Here is a 12,993-nt window from a genome sequence, read left to right on the forward strand (position 1 = left end):
ACGTGTGCAATTGGTGCTCTATATGTATTGTGCATGCGTGAGTCAACTTTTATTTTTAAATTGACAGTGTGTGTCATATGTACTGACCAGTCAGTTGGATGGTTGGTTGGTCACTTAGCCTTTTATGTATAGATTGCATATACTGGGACTTATATAAAGTTCAACAGGGTCCATATTTAATTACCAAGCAGAGATCTAAATTCAAGTATGTTAGACTGGTTTGAACATGTACTTCCCCAGGGGGAGAGGAGTGTATTATCTATGCACTGGATTGCAAACTCGCCTCTTTCATTTTAACTGTAAGTCAAAGAGTCTTGAATTTATACCACCAGCTGGGATGGCTTCGTAGAGATCCAAAAACCATCATACCTCTGGGCTCTAACGTCATCTCTGAGCTTTGACATGTATTGAATTTCCTTTTCAAGACTGTAATATCACTGAAGGACCCCAGCCAGTTAGTCAAGAATGACTTTTCTTGCCAACATCCGAGCTTGTTCTCTGTAATTAAGCTGCTTTCCCAAATGTTCCCTGAAAAGTATCCAAGATTTTTCACTATGTTCGTCGCTAATCAATAGCTTTTTAGTTTGTCTCTCACTCTATGATGAAAGAGGAGGTAGTTGGCCTACCAATTACTTTTGTTTTATTTCCTAAATTAGTATCTAACCATAGCACATTGTAAAGCAGAATGTGATCAGTGTGTCAATTATAGAAGCAAGTACCACCTTTTAAATTATCTACAGAGCCCCTTAAAGATAGATCTGTCCACTGAGATGTTAGGTTTTGCTTTTCTGATAAAAGACACAGATGTAGTTAGTGTTAATGCTTTCTCCTGTATTTCTACGTTCTTCCTTGTACATAGTGTTAATGCCTACTCCTGTAGCAGTTGTCCGACTGCTATGGCTCTTTGTGCTGTTCTACTGTGAGCAGCCATCCCTTTGAATTTGATTTCAGGAAAATAAACTACCACTTTTTTTCAGGTTTTGTTATTCAAAAAAGCATTCCTAGTTAACATATAATAGTCATTGAGGCAGAGGAGTATTATTCTTATTAGTACAGGATTTCTCAACCACAGCATTATTGATATTTTGTTAGACATTTTTTTTTATTTTTTTATTTTTTATTGTGTGAGGTCTGTTCTCTGCATTGTAAGATTTAGCACCAATCCTGGCCTCTATTCATTAGATGGCAATAGAAACCTTAATACCTTTTAAGGTTTAGCTGATGGATAAGCAGTTTTTCTTTGGGAAAATGTTTATATTTTAAAGTCTTTATTTTTCTGTTTTTAAAAGACAGAACTGCTAGGTAAAGTATTCTTGGTTGGTATGTTTATTCTTTTATATCATACCATTCACTCCTGGCCTGCAAGTTTTATGCTAAAAAAATAAATAAATATCTGTTGATATCATTATGGGGGTTTCCTTATATATGTGGAGTTTCTTTTTTCTCTTGCTACTTTAAAAATTCTGTCTTGGGCTTTAGACAGTTTTTTTTAACTGTTTAGTTTTTTATTTCATAGTCATAAATTAAACTCTGCAATCCAGCTAGACTGAGAGGCGGTAAGGAAATAATGGAACCCAATAAACTGGCAAGACCGCAAAGATTATGGAACATTCCAAGCACTTTGGGATGAAGGGGTGTTCCTGAGCTACGGAAGGAATGGTCTGGTGGTTAAGATAACACACCAGTCAAATTTATTAGAGTTGTCCAAGTCAGCAATGGTGATCATCTTGCTGCTCTTGCCATCCCTGGACCCAAAGCGCTCCATGGCTGTCACACGCTCCATGCCTTCTGTCACCTGGCCAAAGACCACATGCTTGCCATCCCACCTCGCAGTCTTGGCAGCACAGGTGAGAAACTGGGGACTGTTTGTGTTAGGTCCAGCATTTGCCATGGACAGGATACCAGGACCTGTATGTTTCAGGACGATGTTCTCATCCTCAAATTTGTCCCCATAGATGGACTTGCCGCCGGTGCCATTATGGTGTGCAAAGTCACCACCCTGGCACATAAATCCCGGAATAATTCTGAGAAAGTAGGAACCTTTATAACCAAACCTTTTCTCCCCAGTGCTCAGAGCACGGGAGTTTTCTTCTGTCTTTGAAACTTTGTATTTCAAATGAACTGTATTCTAGTGCACTATTGTCTTCCAGCGAAAGTTCAAATTGATGTTTCTGGCAAGTTATGGGTGTCAGAAATACCTTTGTAGCCAGTTTGCTGACATCACTTCTTATTCAAGTTGCATTTTAATGATACCAAAAAGGAGGTACCAATATTCAGGAACAGATGGAACATATGAGGGATTTTATCATCTCCAGAAATCCTAGTATAATGGTTCTGAACGTGGGTTGGAGATAAGAAAATAGGATGAGATTAAGGAGATATAGTAGTGAAGGACAACCCTGAAAGTTTGAGTTCCCTCTGGTGACAGAGAAGTTGATGGAATTCTTCCTGCTCCTCCTCCTCCTCCTCCTCCTCCTCCTCCTCCTCTTCTTCTTCTTTGTCTTCTTCGTCTTCTTCTTTTTTATATTTTCATTGATTTTAGAGAGGAAGAGAGAAGGAGAGAGAGAAACATCAAGGATGAGAGAGATTCATTGACCAGTTGCCTCCTGCAACCTGGGATGTGCCCTTGACCAGAATTGAATATAGGACCCTTCAGTCTGCAGACCGACACTTGTTACATGAAGTCAAACCAGCTAGGGAAGATAGAATTATTCCTGATAGCCTCCAAAGTCAGAAAGCTGTGAATGTTGTGGGGGAGGGGGCATATAGAGCCTCAGGGTTCTCTAACTCCTACAGATCATGATGTGGAGGCTGAGAGAGGGCAGTGTGACCTGGAAAAGATGGTCTGGGAACCCCTTTCATTGTGAATTATATACACAAAGTACTGAACCAATATAGAAATGGACGCGGTACAGCACGTGTGAAGAATAATGAAGAATAGGATAAAGATAAAATACGCAACATTTAAGAATGTTTGCTAATCACCGTAGCTTTGTGCTATCATTACAAAATATCTTCAGTCACTCTACGTACTCAAGGTGACCTTTTCCATTAATGAGGTGGACTAAAGTCTACATTTTAGTAATATTAAAATTATTTTTGTCAGGAACAATTATATTATGGAGGATGAACTCACCACAGGAGTAGAGGTGACAGCATTTCTTTGTGTCTGTATTATTCGGATAATTGTCATCTTAGTGTTTATCGGTAAGATCCCCCCCCCCCCCCACACACACACTGTTTTATTTTGTAAGGTTAGTTTAAATAAAACTAGGTAATATAACTGGTAAATTTACATCCTTTGCAATGTGCTGAGAGCCGGGAGATGAATGAGGACCTCACCATCAACTCTTTTCCTTCTACATAGCTCATGTAATCTGCTTGTCTTGTTTATAGTTGACATAGAGACAGAAAAGGCCCCAGTGTAATCTCTGTTAAATATCAGTAAAGCTTCATTTCTTTCTAGTTTTTGATAAAAAATAAATGCAAGTAGTTCTATGTTCTTCTTACATCCAAGTGTCATGCCCTAATTTGATAATCATTGACAAGCTGGTGTATGTTATTGTTAATAAGGAAGCAGGAATAAATGAATCAATGTTAGCCTGAAGACATCATTTGGAGAATAACTGGATTTTTAATTTCGAATTTAGTTCATTAAATTATTAAGTGTATGGGTCTAGAATTTGCATGGGTTTGCATAATCATTCACACATAGGTAGAGGAAAATTACCATTCCTTTTCAAATAAGAATTTGGTATCTTCTATTACTATTGACATAGGTTATGGACAGCAGTCTCAGAAATCTCACATTGTTGCCCTAATTTAAACATTTGATTAACATTAAAATTAGTAATTAAAAGGGATCCACCCATTATTCTTAATATTTAAATGCAAGTTTGAAGAGAAAGTGATATTTTTTCTATAAATACTTTTCCTAACTTAATCTTATAAGATTTTTCACTTATTAATATGCTTTTTTTTTTTGCTTGCATGCAGTTGCATTTTTTAGATGTATTGTTTTGTTTCATAAGTAGCATAGTTGGTGAATATTAATTAGGTTGTTTAATAAATGTATTGTTTATTTCTGAAGAGATCTTTTGGCTTCTTACTACATTAAGCTTTTAAATCTATAGCAGTAAGATTTTTCAACTATCTTCTTTCTTTGTGTAGTTTTGTTTATTCTCCCGTTTAAAAAATGTAAATGAATAATTCAAGCTCCAAACATACAAATGGGTAATTCAGTCTAGATAGTTGCAGTATTTATCCTTGCAAGTTTGAAGGTACTGGTACTTATCACTTTAGTTGCTGGGTGCTCAGTAAAAGGATGCTAAAAATAATAAACTCAGCAATCAATTTCCTTTAATCTAAGTTCTGTAGCAACCATCTAGGAGGTAGTTGAATGTGGGAGAATGTGAAACGGTATGAAGGCAGTAGGTTCATTCATCTCCCTGGTCAGTCTAGTTGGCTGAATTCATGTCCTTTTTCTATGTTGGTTTATTTTGTACATTTACTAGTGTTACTTTTTAAGCAGGTACATAATGCTTTGAAAGTAAGACTTTTATAATCCTTCTAATGATGGTGAAATTTGCTCAGGAAAGCTAGCCTCCTGCTGATTGTTATTGTAACAGGTTTGGAGGGCAGTGAGGACTGGAGCCAAGAATGCGATAAGGTGGTCTACTAGTCAAAAGATTTAACTGGAAATGCCGAGAGCTGCTTGATTTACCCTTCAAAGCTAAGTTCAGGTTTCTTCATGATAGTAGTTTTGTTTTGGGCAGGTGCCTGAGAGTCATTTTTCCAATAAAAATATCTTCCCCTGTATTCCAGTCTTTGACAATGGCACTGGTGGTAAATTCTTGTAGAAATCATTTATCTTATTCATCCATTTAACAAATATTTATTGAGTTCCATGCAGTGTACTTGATCCTGGAAATACTATTAAAAAAAGCATGTTGTCTGACCTGAAGCAATGTAGTTTATCCTATCACTTAGGTCTTTTTATACGTGGCTCATCTTAATTGACTTTAGTCATTTAATGTGTATGGCTTATTTCTTAGCTTCTTAGAACAGTTCTCAGTTGTTGATAAAGATGATTTGCTTATTAAGTGAGGCATTACAGGTAAATGTTAAGCTTTTGAATTACTAGCATTCTTTCAGTTTATGCAACTTGCATAATAGGGTGAAGCAATGGTATTTTTAGGCACATTGCTAAATGTTGCACCGAGTGAAAGTTTAGCGAGTTCTCTCTAATACTGTAATCCAATGGTTGTCACCCCAGCTACATAGTGGAATACTTTGGGAACCTTTTATTTATATTTTTCCAGGCCTCACCCTAGGCCCGTGGTCAGCAAACTGTGGCTCACAAGCCACATGCGGCTCTTTGGCCCCTTGAGTGTGGCTCTTCCACAAAATACCACGGCCTGGGCGAGTCTATTTTGAAGAAGTGGTGTTAGAAGAAGCTTAACTTTAAAATTTTTGGCCCTCAAAAAGAAATTTCAATCACAACTGTAATGGAGGTGGCAGTAAGTATCAATGAATGGACTTTTCAAACCATGCAGATTCTATTTGTCCCTGTTAGCGTTAGTCATCCCTGAGGGCAGATTTTAGGGGGTCCTTGGCTCCAGTGATCCATTTTTGTTAGATATTCAGACTGAAACTGTTCCCCTCTGCTCATCCCTGTACCCTGAGAACACTTCTATGATTCCACTTAAATTATTGTGTGCAAGTGTCTTTGTTCATGTCTCCTTCCTCTGCTCGTCTGTGCATTCTTTAAAAGTACATAACTGTGTTCTTTTTCAACTCTGTTTACCAAGTGCCTAGCATTACTTAATACATGTTTGGTGAATTAAATTGCATCTGTTTTTCTAATGACCTTTTTTAGGAAATGGAATTTTGAGCTTGATTTCTGGTTGCTATTAAAAATGCTATTTTTTTTTCTAGAAGAGTGTGTCAGAGTGTTTCAGAGAGTGCAGTAAAGTCACCGCAGCTATCTTCCCAGGCCACATCTTTGCCTCTTGTTAGCAGATAGTGTTTATCATAGGAAATAGCTCCGTTGGGGTGGCTCATGGAGGCTTTCGTTCCAAAGTGAACGTAACAGGAAGTCAAAGTGCAAAGTTTGATAGCTTCTCCCAGAAAGGTAACTTGGCACTTTATTTATGAAAGGTATAATAATCTATTAACATTTTATATCCATTCAGGGGTGGTAAACAGCATCTGGGCCAACCACTTATGCTTTTAATAACCATGGTTTTATGCCATATATATTGAAAAATTATGGCCTATTTTGTGGTTTACATACTCAGTTACATTATCTTATTTGTAGATGCTACCCTGTGAAATAGTCTATAACATTTAGAAAATGTGAAGCTTTTCCTTATGCTTACTTTTATTTAAAAACGTAGTTTAATTTACATATAGTAAAATTTACTTTTGCAAAGTTTTGGTAAATGCAGAGTAATATAGCCATCGCCACAATTAGAATACGTAATATTTACAACATTCCTCCCTCAATAGTCCCTTATGCTATTTCTTTAAAGTCAGATCTTCCCCACCCTCAGTACCCTACAACCACCAATTTGTTTTGCATTTTCCAGAATGTGGTATGAATGAATGCAATCACCTACTATTTAGCCTTTTGATCTAGCTTTCTGTCACTTAGCAAAGCTCATTTGTGATTCAGCCATTTGTTGCAGGTGTTGTTTATTGCTGAGTACTTTTTCAAGGTGTGTGTGTATCACTGTTTGTCCATTCTCTATCCCAGGGACATGTAGCTTTTTATAGCTATGAATGAAGCTGATATAAATGTTCATATACCCTTTTTTTCTTTTATGAACAGAGGATTTGACTTCATCTAGAAGTACATTTTTTTTGATTGTATACTATGTTTATGTTTAATTTAAACAAGGAAACCATATTCCTTGGCGGTTATAGCGTTTTACGTTCTCGCGAGCAGCCTGTGGGAATTCCAGTTGCTCTGCATCTTCACCAGCACTGGGTGTTGTTTGCTTCACGTTAGCCATTCCAATCGATGTATGGTGGTGGTAAAGGGTTTCTCAGTCATCTTGGCTAACTTCCTTCGTTGTTGATGGTGGATTAAAAAAAAATATTTTATTGATCGTTCACAGAGAGGAAGGGAGAGAGATAGAGAGCCAGAAACATCGATGAGAGAGAATCATCTATCAGCTGTCTCCTGCACACCTCCCACTGGGGATGTACCCATAACCAAGGCCCTTGACCGGAATTGAACCCGGGACCCTTCAGTCCACAGGCCGACACTCCATCTACTGAGCCAAACCGGCTTCGGCTGTTGGTGGGTTTTAATTATCTATCTATAAACAAATGTTTTTTCTTATTTCTCTTTGTTGATCATTAACACAGAGACCTTTATGTCTGTATTCTTAAGTTTAATGCTGGTATTGCAGGCAACTGCTTTAGTCCATTTATTGGGGAAAACTCAGTGCTATGAGAAAGCATAGGTAGTGTGTATGTTAGAACTGAGCTTTTATGATGTCACATTAAACAAAAGCTAAATGATCCTCTCTTAACGCATATACCTGCAGCCCCCCTCCCTTCTGACAGCTATCAGTCTGTTCTCTGTACCTACGAGTATGTTTCTATTTTGCTTGATAGTTTATTTTACTCTAGGAGTTGGTGTCTTCATTTCTAAATTTTCTCACTTTGCAATAAGATGCTAAATAACCACCATGGTTATTATTTTAAAATGCTGGGGCTGATGCACAGTTTTGTTTCTGTTGACATTCGAAAGGGAAAATCACATATGACAATATCCATTAGATATATTTTTCCTTTGCTAAGTGAAGTATTTATTTACTACAATATTTCATTCTATTTATAAAGCTATTTATTTAAAACACAGCCTTTTAAAAGTTGCTTAACAACCTGATGCATTTATTCCGTCGAAGTTCTGGAGGAACAGCAGCGGCAGGTGGGCTGGATGGGCCATAGGGAAGAGGAAAGCTTCGTAACGGAGCTGCCCGGGGCAGATCATGCCTCTCAGAGGCCCGGCTGAGACTGGGATCTGGTCCTGTTAAAGCGCGACAGGACTGCCAGTCAAGGGACCGTCCTTAAGAAAAGCAATCATTGAGTCACCATATGTCATGTTAATGTGCTGACCGTTTTAAAGTGCATCTCGGCATGAACATTGCCTGGACAACTTTATTCATTTATTAATAGACCAAGTCTAAGGAGACTCCAAAGCACTTCAGGAAAGGCCAGAGATATTTGACAAAATTTTAGCCTTATTTTCATTGATTATTTTTATCTTAGAATATTCTGATACATTATTTAGACATAGTTCAAAATGAAATCTGTTTTTTAAAAAATGTAATAAAGCTGTAAGTTCATTACCCCTTGTTAGATATTACATTCCATCTGTGCCAATTTACACAGACACTCCTATCTTAGCAAAGATTCTAAATCATCTCTTAGCTTTTTTTAGACATAAAATGGCTGGTTTTAAACTGGAACTATGACTAAAGTCAGGTCCTTAATACATTAATGAACAATATTTTTATTAAGCATTTAAGTACTTAGAGATATAGAAGGAAAACTGAAATCACACATCTTTTAACACGTCTATTTGAAGATAAATAATGTATTTCTTGGGCTGACGTGAGAAAAAAAGTTTTGTCATGTGTTGCCATAGGGAATAAACATATTCAAACTGAACATTTTTTTTATTATAAATTTCTAAATCAATCAAAACAAAACATCTTCATCACTAGGTGATGGCTAGAGCAGCAGTAATTGCTTAGAGATTTGTCACATCTGATCTATTTTCATTCTAAGAGAGCTCACATCTAATAATAGCTATTTCAATGTGAGCATATTTGTTTTCATAAAATTTGTAAATTGGGAATGTGGCCATTGTCTAAAACAGAAACTAACAGAGAAAAAAACAACACACAAAACAACTTAATGCAATTCTTTTTTTATTTTCAGGTTTTTCTAGGTCTGGGGAGTATAAAATAATGTACATATAACTCATTTGATATGGAACTGGATTATTTTATGGGATATTGGAGTTGAGGAAGTATTAACATTTCTGGTTGTCACTCTAACAACTAAATGTTATATGCTTTTACTTGAACTTGCCTGTAATACTTAGCATATACAATGCATATCCTAATTGTGCCTTGTAAAAGTCTTGACATTATTCCGTTGAAACAAGAGCTTGGAATTGTTTTTTTTTTTTTTTTTTTTTTTTTAACTGAATTACAGTGTAATTTTAGATAAGTCACCATCTTTTCCCAAACTTTTCCATTTGTAAATTTGCTGCAATTATGTGTGCTTTACTGATACACAATCAAGCTAGGATTTATATCTACCTGGGATAAAAAAAATAAGGCAATGAAAATGTAGTCTTAATGAGGATGAGATTTTTCCTTCTTTATCCAGAGCTAGAATTTGCCTAAAGAATGAGTGATGACATGAAGCCATTCGTGGTTACTTACAGGTGTCGACTGATAACTGGTTTTCTTTAAGGATTTATGCAACACAACTGTCCACTTCTTCATTTCACAAGATTTTATTTTAATTTTGTGTGAGCTGGAAGAGAAATGCTGTTCCACCTCCCTAATTTTTAAAATGAGGCAACTGAATTTTAGGTGGGTTGTGGATTAACCAAGATAGTGATAGTGGCAGAAACTACTTATTAGTTGAGAAATAGGTTATTCTTACATGGAAGTAAATGTTTCATTAAAAAGACTGTTTTTGTGCGTGTGCATTTTGGTGACCTCGGAAAGACTGAGAAGTGTTTTCCACCTTAGCCATCTTCAGAGTGAGATGGTGTTAGTTACTGTAGTAGGCAAGCTGCTGCAGTTTGACTGCACATGTGTGATTTCATTGAGCGAAGATGATTTTCACTTTCTTGTTTGCATAATCTTTTCTGATTTCTGCTCAGTTACTGTCATTAGCTACATATATTTTTCCTTTTAATGGGTGCATTTCTTTTCTGGGCTTTATGACATCTATATTGTAAAGAGCAGAATTGTTCTCACTCGTGGGAAAAAACAAAACCCAAATCAATTAATAAACATAAAGTCTTTCTGTCTACCTACCTACCTACCTACCTACCTATTAGGCATTATTGAGAGGAAATGTTACTATGAAACCTTTTGTAGAAATGATTTTATAATTTGTCATATGAAATTCTTTGTAGATTGCAACAACAACAACAACAACAACAAAAACCCCCTAGTGATCCCTTAGGGCAGTGGTCGGCAAACTCATTAGTCAACAGAGCCAAATATCAACAGTACAACTATTGAAATTTCTTTTGAGAGCCAAATTTTTTAAACTTAAACTTGGAACACCACTTCTTCAAAATAGACTCGCCCAGGCCACACTCAAGGAGCCGCAGTTTGCTGACCTTAGAGCAAATAAGGAAAATACTTGTATACATGTCGCTACATGAAGCCATTCGTGGTTACTTACAGGTGCCGACTGATAACTGGTTTTCTTTAAGGATTTATGCAACACAACTGTCCACTTCTTCATTTCACAAGATTTTATTTTAATTTTGTGTGAGCTGGAAGAGAAATGCTGTTCCACCTCCCTGTATGCTTATAGAAGACTTGGCAAACCATCCCTGATACTCTACTTTCGTCTGGAATCAGCCTCAGAATCATTATTGACTCAATACTTCAGCCAGTCATTATCAACTGATTGAAACTGATGTGAGGGAAGTGCCATCTATAACCTAGCATGGCTTTTCATTTTCCATAAAGGGCAATGGAGGCTCCAAGAGGCTCAGGGTCTCAGAGGATACCGGTGTCACTGGAATTACAGCTGATGTCCTCACAGTTTAGCTTCAGTGTTCTTTAATTCCATCAAACTACTTCATAAGCAACCAAAATAGTGTGGTATGAAACTTCCATGCCCTTTTAGAGTCATCCTCACTCAGTTTTCCAATCTTCAGGTTTCTGAACTACTGCTGTTATTTATCGTCTGATCTGTGTACAGTTTCTTAAAATGGGGAGAAAAATGTACGGTTCCCTGAAGTGCATTCAGACCCCATTCAGCATAAAACTGGCACACAGAATATATAAACTGCCGATGATAAATAGCATGTATAGCAAACTGCAATTACCATAAAAGTACAGCAAGAAATCTTAACATCCCACATGCAACTGTAAATCTAACAACTCAACAACAGAATTTCCTGGAGAAAAAAGCGGTTAAAAAAAGAAAAAGAAAAAAATAGCATTGGCCCATTGCTACCTTTGATCCCAGCTTATTATCTGATCAACTGGGAGCTTTTCAGGAGCATCAGCCCTCATAGTCTCAGTTCTATTTGGACATCAGAGGCTCATGACATAAAGGCTCATTTCCTTAATTCCACTAGCCCTTGAAGAACAAGGAAATGAACTTTCTGGGAATCCTTTTTTGAAAGCAGTGATCCTAACACTTTTCATTGCAGTGACACTTCAGTCAAGTCTGCATAGACTCCTCCTTCTGAGTTCCGTGGCTTAAAACCTAACCTCATCCTTTCCCTCCACATTTCTGTTGACTTTGTTGTATGTGTTGACTCTGTGGATCAGACAGGACCTTCAGAGAAACCACTATTGAGGGACCTCACATAAAGAGCCACATAGAGCAGTGGTCAGCAAACTGCAGCTCTTGAGCCACATGTGGCTCTTTGGCCCCTTGAGTTTTTAGCAAAGGCCAGCTTAGGAGTACCCTAAGTAAGTTAATAACAATGTACCTACCTATATAGTTTAAATTTAAATAATATGGCTCTCAAAAGAAATTTCAGTCATTGTACTGTTGATATTTGGCTCTGTTGACTAATGAGTTTGCTGACCACTGACATAGAGCATGCAGAGGCATTCAGGGGCGGTAGCTTAGTGCTGAATTTAATTAAAGGCAGGAACACATTTTCAGGGGTATGAACACTGCTTATTAAATGTTTGGAAATGATTGAAATAGATTTCCAGAGTTTAGACTATAAGGACCTTCTCACTGAGAGTGGGCAATCTACTCTAGCTCATGGAATAGAAAATGAGGTGAAATACATAAACTTTAAGTTTGTAAAGAAAAACAAGTGGATTCAAGTTAAGAAGAACAACTGAACTTGAGTAGATTTCAAGGAAGCTTAGAATGGTTCCATCTGATCTCATTCTGCATCAAGAGGACAGGAAATTTATTTTTTTAGTCAGCATTTCTCAAAAATTAGATTCTGTTTCCATGGAAATACAGTTCTACCTCCCTAATTTTTATCATCAGAGAAATCTTGGGTGTTGTTAAAAATATGGATCAACAGTTATTATGTAAGAGCAGGACATCTTACATAAGTATATCCCTGAAGCTCACAGATAATCGTTTTATCCTTTTCTTCTCGGGCACTGGGTCTCTGTTATAAGGAACACAGTTTCCCATTTCCCCTCCTTCAGTGAGTTTTTGGGTTTGCCATTTAAATTTCTAAACTCAATCCTGCTAAGGCTTCGTTTTTGTTTTTCAATGCTATTTTATTCTAAGGAAAAAAGTAGATAAATGCCCCTTAGGTTTTATTTTATAGAGCATCAGAAAGTGAACTTGAAAATTATTCTACTCTGGGACAAAGATTTTCTGGGAAATTTAATCCTTTATTATCCAAGATAATTCAACCAGAGCACTTTGGGCCAATTTAAAATATTTTATCTACATCTCATTAAACTAATATGCACACTTCTTTCTTTTTTTCCCCTAGACTGAATCACACAGATTTCTGTAAGTGACTAGATTTTTCATCCTTTCTAAATTGCTCTTCACCTTGGCACCTCATTTGTCCAATAATGCCATAGCCATGTTTGTGGAATTTCAGTTGCTTTTACCTCAGATTTAGGAGTAAGAATGAAATTCATTGGGAAGAAACCATATTTGAAACTTTCCTTAGGGATTCTCTTCATTGCATGAAACTCACTCTTAGTGATAAATTCTAGAAGTTTTCAATTTCTCTAAAAATATTATCCTTCCTATTCTAAAATATGTGGAAGA

General features: G+C 36.7%; 2 protein-coding genes across 2 annotated transcripts in view; one reads left to right on the forward strand and one right to left on the reverse strand.

Moving 5' to 3' along the window:
* Positions 1 to 12,993, forward strand: part of CTNNA3 (catenin alpha 3) — a 1,168,431-nt gene that overhangs the window by 150,965 nt on the left and 1,004,473 nt on the right. The window lies entirely within an intron of this gene.
* The window catches only part of LOC118718978 (peptidyl-prolyl cis-trans isomerase A-like), a 38,174-nt gene continuing 26,809 nt past the window's right edge, over positions 1,629 to 12,993 (reverse strand). Inside the window, exon 2 of the mRNA XM_036437980.2 lies at positions 1,629 to 2,103. Coding sequence (XP_036293873.1) covers positions 1,646 to 2,103 — 458 coding nt within the window. The 3' untranslated portion in view covers positions 1,629 to 1,645. The remainder of the gene's footprint in view (positions 2,104 to 12,993) is intronic.

Source organism: Pipistrellus kuhlii, unplaced genomic scaffold (assembly GCF_014108245.1).
Source record: "Pipistrellus kuhlii isolate mPipKuh1 unplaced genomic scaffold, mPipKuh1.p scaffold_m20_p_15, whole genome shotgun sequence".
Lineage (NCBI taxonomy): Eukaryota > Metazoa > Chordata > Mammalia > Chiroptera > Vespertilionidae > Pipistrellus > Pipistrellus kuhlii.